The 6,155-nt window shown below is 35.7% G+C and overlaps 1 protein-coding gene across 1 annotated transcript in view; it reads left to right on the top strand.

Annotated features, from left to right (window-relative positions):
- Positions 1-6,155, top strand: part of LOC106469863 (potassium voltage-gated channel subfamily H member 8-like) — a 55,068-nt gene that overhangs the window by 45,089 nt on the left and 3,824 nt on the right. Inside the window, exons 9-11 of the mRNA XM_022398430.1 lie at positions 714-963; positions 2,222-2,442; positions 5,211-5,374. Coding sequence (XP_022254138.1) covers positions 714-963; positions 2,222-2,442; positions 5,211-5,374 — 635 coding nt within the window. The remainder of the gene's footprint in view (positions 1-713; positions 964-2,221; positions 2,443-5,210; positions 5,375-6,155) is intronic.

Here is a 6,155-nt window from a genome sequence, read left to right as displayed (position 1 = left end):
AATTAAATCAGTACTAAATTGATCTTGAGATCATTAAATCATTACTAAATCGATCTTGAGAGATACAGATTATAGCTTGAGATAATTAAATCAGTACTAAATTGATCTTGAGATCATTAAATCATTACAAATTGATCTTGAGAGATACAGATTATAGCTTGAGATCATTAAATCATTTCTAAATCGATCTTGAGAGATACAGATTAGAACTTGAGATCATTAAATCAGTACTAACTCTCCAGTAAAGGTAACTTTCCGTGTGACAAATTAAGAAATATCTTGTCGATTTTCTCGTTATCAGCGGACATGTTTTTCTGTTCTGAGTAGAACTAGTCTTAGCTAATAACACTATAGTTCCCAATGAGTCGGTAGTAAGTTATAGATGTGCAGAACACAAATATCCAATTGTGTAGCTTTGCACTAAAGAAACAAATGTGTGCCTTGCATTTTAACTTTATTTTTTACATAATTCCGTTTAATCTTGTAATATTGGCTTATGCTACAATGCTTTTATTTGTACTATTATGGTTCCTTAGTTGCAAAACAACATTATTGTGATGTAATGTTGTTGTGTAATCATTAGGTTCACCAGTTTTCTTTTTCGTATCATTATGTATTGCCTCTCAAAATAACAAACTTTCTTTCCACTTATGCTGAACTCACTGATTTGAATACTTTTCTATTTTCCTTCGTTCCCATTACTTTTGTGACAGGTACTGCGGGAATTTCCAGATGAGCTTCGAGGAGACGTTTCCATGCACCTTAATAGAGAGATTCTTACCCTCCCAATATTTGAGACGGCTCCCCAGGGTTGTCTGAAACAGCTGTCTCGTCACATCAAGAGTAATTTCTGTGCACCCGGTGAATACCTAGTGCACGCAGGAGATGCTTTAGGTTATATATATTTTGTTTGCAACGGTTCAATGGAGGTATTACAGACCAGCATGGTGGTTGCCATTTTGGGTAAGTGAAGACACGTTGTTTCTATAATGCTCACCAAAGAACAATAATCGCTGAAGTAGGCTAACTTACCACAGGCTAGGGATTTCTTAATGAAGGAAAACGTAAGTTTTATAAGTAAACAAAAACACTGATTGCTTGCATCATGTCTTGATCATTAAGATTGAAAGTCCTCTAAGGGGGTTACATTAAGTACTTTCCCAGAGCCTATCCGTCCCACATCCCTATGTTTACTGAAAACCAATATCATAGATTGCTATAATACTATTATTGTTTGAGGCTGAAATTAAAAGCTAGTTTTTTTTTATGTCACAGTTTTTATTGAAAAATATAAAAATATTACTGTCGTCTTTATTTTTCTTATTTCAATTTACTTTTGTTTGCCCGAGGGAGCTTGGCATGACGTAACGATGACGCAAACAACATCTAGAAGCGTACTTTAGTACGTAGAAAAATATAGCACATAAAAAATGGCAGACTGGGTGAGTTAGGTGTATTGTGGTACTGTATTGGTCATTTAAAAAGTGTATTGTGGTACTATATTGGTCGTTTAAAAAGTGTATTGTGGTACTATATTGGTCATTTAAAAAGTGTATTGTAGTACTCTATTGGTCGTTTAAAAAGTGTATTGTGGTACTATATTGGTCGTTTAAAAAGTGTATTGTGGTACTATATTGGTCGTTTAAAAAGTGTATTGTGGTACCCTATTGTCGTTTAAGAAGTGTATTGTGGTACTATAGTGGTCGGTTAAAAAGTGTATTGTAGTACTGTATTGGTCGTTTAAAAAGTGTATTGTGGTACTATATTGGTCGTTTAACAAGTGTATTATAGTACTGTATTGGTCGTTTAAAAAGTGTATTGTAGTACTATATTGGTCGTTTAAAAAGTGTATTGTAGTACTATATTGGTCGTTTAAAAAGTGTATTGTGGTACTATGTTGGTCGTTTAAAAAGTGTATTGTGGTACCCTATTGGTCGTTTAAAAAGTGTATTGTGGTACTGTATTGGTCGTTTAAAAAGTGTATTGTGGTACTGTATTGGTCGTTTAAAAAGTGTATTGTGGTACTATATTGGTCGTTTAAAAAGTGTATTGTGGTACTATATTGGTCGTTTAAAAAGTGTATTGTGGTACTCTATTGGTCGGTTAAAAAGTGTATTGTGGTACTGTATTGGTCAGTAATACATGCTTGGACAGTTGTTATGTTAGTTTCCTAGTTACTAGAATGGTAATACCCGACACCTACCTTTTTTTGTCGATACAGGAAAAGGAGATCTTGTTGGATGTGACATCGCAGCCAATCTAAGTGAAACTGTAATCAAATCCAGTAGTGACGTAAAGGCCCTAACCTATTGCGATTTAAAATGCATTTATATGCCTGGCTTGATGGAAGTACTAAAACTCTATCCAGAATTTGCTGAAACCTTCTGTCACGATATCTTACACGATCTCACTTTCAACCTCAGAGAAGGCTATGAAAACGAGGTATGTTTTTTGTGTCTCAGTTTACTGAGTGTTGGTCTACAAATAAAACGTTTGTTTCTTGGTTTTAGATATTTTGTGCATGGCTACACAAAGGACTATCTTCATATAGCCGTACCTAATTTTGAATTGACAGACTAGAGAGAAGGCAGCTAGTCAACAGCACCCACAGCCAACTCTTGGGCTACACATTTATGGCTCCATTGTGCAAAGTTACCAATTTTATCTGCCGCATTCCCTAATTTTTAACCAATTAGATTAGAGGGAAAGCAGCGCCCTACCACCCACCATACATACTAAGGAATGGACTGTCCACTATTATAATGCACCCACAACTTAAGGTGCGGGGAATATCTAGTCATGTCGCACGGATTTGAAACTGGCTCGCTAGCCCCAAAATTCAGAGCTCTATCAAAGAGTCAGTTTTTGCCCCGATGAAGAAATAATTTCACAATGATATTATTCGTAATGAAGGTAAAATACACAAGATTATTTTTATAAATCAGTTTGCCCTAGAAGAAGAAAGGTGGGCCAGTTTGCCCCCAAAAGAAGAAAGGGCCGCCTTTCGAAAGGTGGGCCAGTTTGCCCCCAAAAGAAGAAAGGGCCGCCTTTCGAAAGGTGGGCCAGTTTGCCCCAGAAAAAGAAAGGGCAACATTTCGAAAAACTTTCGTCTTATAAGGTATCATATAGGCCAGGCATGGCCAGGTGGTTAGGGCACTCGACTCGCGATCTGAGGGTCGCGGGTTCGAATCCCCGTCAGTCCTACTCCCATACGAAACTACTAGGTATCATATAGCAAGGTAGAAATTGTAAACTGACAAGAAGTCAAGCCCTATCAATAAATACCCTCCGGAAATATCATACCTTACTGTTAAATCTATCCAATCAAAGTTCAATGTACCCTTGCGCTGTAGTTTCAATGCATTCATTGTAGTTGACGTACCTGATGATGCCAAGGTTAACCTGGTGAAACGTTGTACTTTCATTAAATTTTACACTGTTTATTCGATTTATCAAGTTTACTTTTAATTACTTCCTTTCATCGTAATACACGTTATCTTTTCCCACTCAAAATTCAGCAAAAGACAAGAATACCAATATGATCTATATCTCTGATTGGAACCTGTAAAAAAAGTACCTGTGAACCAGATCACATGTAAATACGGCGGAATAATTGTGAAAAAAAAAACCCTAAAATTATGTTTTTGGGGGCATCTTGACCCCTGTCTCTATAATTACCAAAAATTGGCAAGTCCAGCATTGTAAATTGGTCGAAACAAGGTTATGTAACTGACCAAAAAGTATTGATTTATTTGACTTTATTACCCTCCCTAAATTGACCAAAACTGAGCATATCCCACATTTCTGTATGTATGTGTATGGGACTTGTAAAAAAAAAAGTATCTATGTATCAAATTTCGTGTAAATTGGCTGAAATACGGCGGAGTAATTGTCAAAAAAAACTCCAAAATTATGCTTTTTGTGGCATCTTGACCCCTATAATTACTAAAAATAGGCAAGTCCGCCTTTTTTGTTTTTCAAAGAATGAGACCTTTAGAAAAGTATCTTTGTACCAAATCTCATGGTAAATTGGTCAAAATACGGCCGATTAATTGACCAAAAACCCACAAATTATGTTGTTTTTTGTGATATCTGGCCCCCTTAAAAAAAAAAGACTTAAAATGGGCAGAGCCAACTTTTTTGTGTCAGTGTGCTAGGCGCACAAAAATTTATATTTTTGCCAATTTTCGTCTTGATTGCTGTAAATATGGACGCACAGGAGCCCAAAATATACATTGTTGGGTCGTTTTACCTTTGATCCAATAAAATCCTTAAAAAAAAGGTGTAAATCAAAAAAAATTAAAAAAGTCATCTGGTTGTATTGGACCAAGGTATAGCTCAAGAAAGTTTCAAGTCAATCCGCCGAGAAATGGAGGAATGGTGGTCCATTGAAAAGTGTTTGGAAGAAGAAAGAAAGAAAAAGAAACAATAGAAAATGAGTATAAAAGTAAGTCTCTCTGCGAATACATAATAATATGTCAACAACATCATATTTGACACATCCATTGCCGACTAAGTCTTTCATCTAATAGTGGGGCTCATCAGCCAGGCTTGAATACGACAGACATAGTACTAGTAAAAATGTTGTATATATCATCAATTGCATGAACAATAGCCCCCACCTCCAGCAGCACATCATACAACTCCAAACAACGGGTGGTGGAGACAGCACTGATAGCCTACTGTGTAGCCTTGTGCTTAAATAAAAAAAAAACATGAACATTTACTGGTATATGTTCACTATTGACAGTCAAAATATTTGGGGCAAAGGTCAGGAGTTCAAAATAATTCGGTAAAAAAGATCATTTGTGTATCTACTAATCTTCTAATATTCGTTTTACTATGGTGTTTTAAAATCTCAGTAAACAATGATGTTCGGGAGTGGCTTACTGGCTAACATACTCATACCGTGAATAAGAAGATTATCGACGCGTTGCCGAAAAAAACGCACTCCGCAATGGGCGCACTATAAGTGTGACAAAAATAGCCTAAGAGTTGGCGCTGAGCGCTTTCCCTCTGGTCCATATTTTCAAAGATAAGGACAGCCAAGCGCAGATAACCCTTTCTGTAGCCTTGCGGGAAAATTCTAGCATCAAAAAAAATTAAATAATTATAGTCGTTTCGATTTGTGTATATATATATATACTCTAATAATATTGTATAAATGGTTATTGATTTAGAGATATTCAAACTTGTTTCTTTACAAACAGCAAGAAGAAAACAATGGGATTCATTCCCTTATACTTCCGTCCATATCTGAGGACGATGAAGTTGATGATGATAGCGCTGGTACGGCAGCAGTCTCACCTTTGATGTCCCCAGTTCCATTAGTCACATCTTCAGTTAAAGGGACAAACCGATTTGTAGGGTTAGGGTAAGTTTCTAAGAAAACAAAACTTTTTCTAACGACGAAGTCAGTCTTTCATATTAACACCAACAATTTAGACGTTCTTATATTCAAAACACAATCTCTACATATCTACACGCTGTTATGTCGACAGAAGAGGTCTAATTATAACCGATTGTTTTAAAATCATTACCATCTTTTTTTTAATTTAGTAATAAAAGAATCATGGGATTAATTAAGATTGCCTTTATCGTACATGGGAAGGTCTTTCAGATTTCTGTATAGCAGTTCGAATGGATAATGAAAATTGTCCAAAATGTGAAGCTGAGCAAATTAACTAACAATTTTTCTGATAGTTTTGATCCTGATAATTTGATTGTGAACCTCACTAATATTACACTAAGTAACCAATGTAAATCTGCCCTAGCTAAAGGACTTAATTTCTCTCTTCCTCCGCGAAAACTGAATTATGCCAATTTTCTTTATCCATTTAAGCTGCTATACAGAAATCTGAAAGACCTTCCCATGTACGATAAAGGCAATCTTAATCAATCCCATGATTTTTTCATTACCATCTTAGTTTCGAAGCGTTGGTAGATTATTTTTAAAACCATGAATGAAAAATAACTCCGTAAAAAGCTTGGCCTCTCGTGGAAAATTTCTTCTGTGTATAAAATAGCTTACCAAATATTAATCGGTTGTTAACGGAATAAAGCAGTAAAATGTTAAAGGCGTATTGGTAATTTGTTGTTGTTTTTTAATTTCGCGCAAAGCTACACGAGGGCTATTTGCGCTAGCCGTCCCTAAT

This window comes from Limulus polyphemus, unplaced genomic scaffold (genome assembly GCF_000517525.1).
Source record: "Limulus polyphemus unplaced genomic scaffold, Limulus_polyphemus-2.1.2 Scaffold3691, whole genome shotgun sequence".
Taxonomy (NCBI): Eukaryota; Metazoa; Arthropoda; class Merostomata; order Xiphosura; family Limulidae; genus Limulus; species Limulus polyphemus.
The sequence above is the reverse complement of the archived record's forward strand: the minus strand, read 5'-3'. Positions and strand labels throughout refer to the sequence as shown.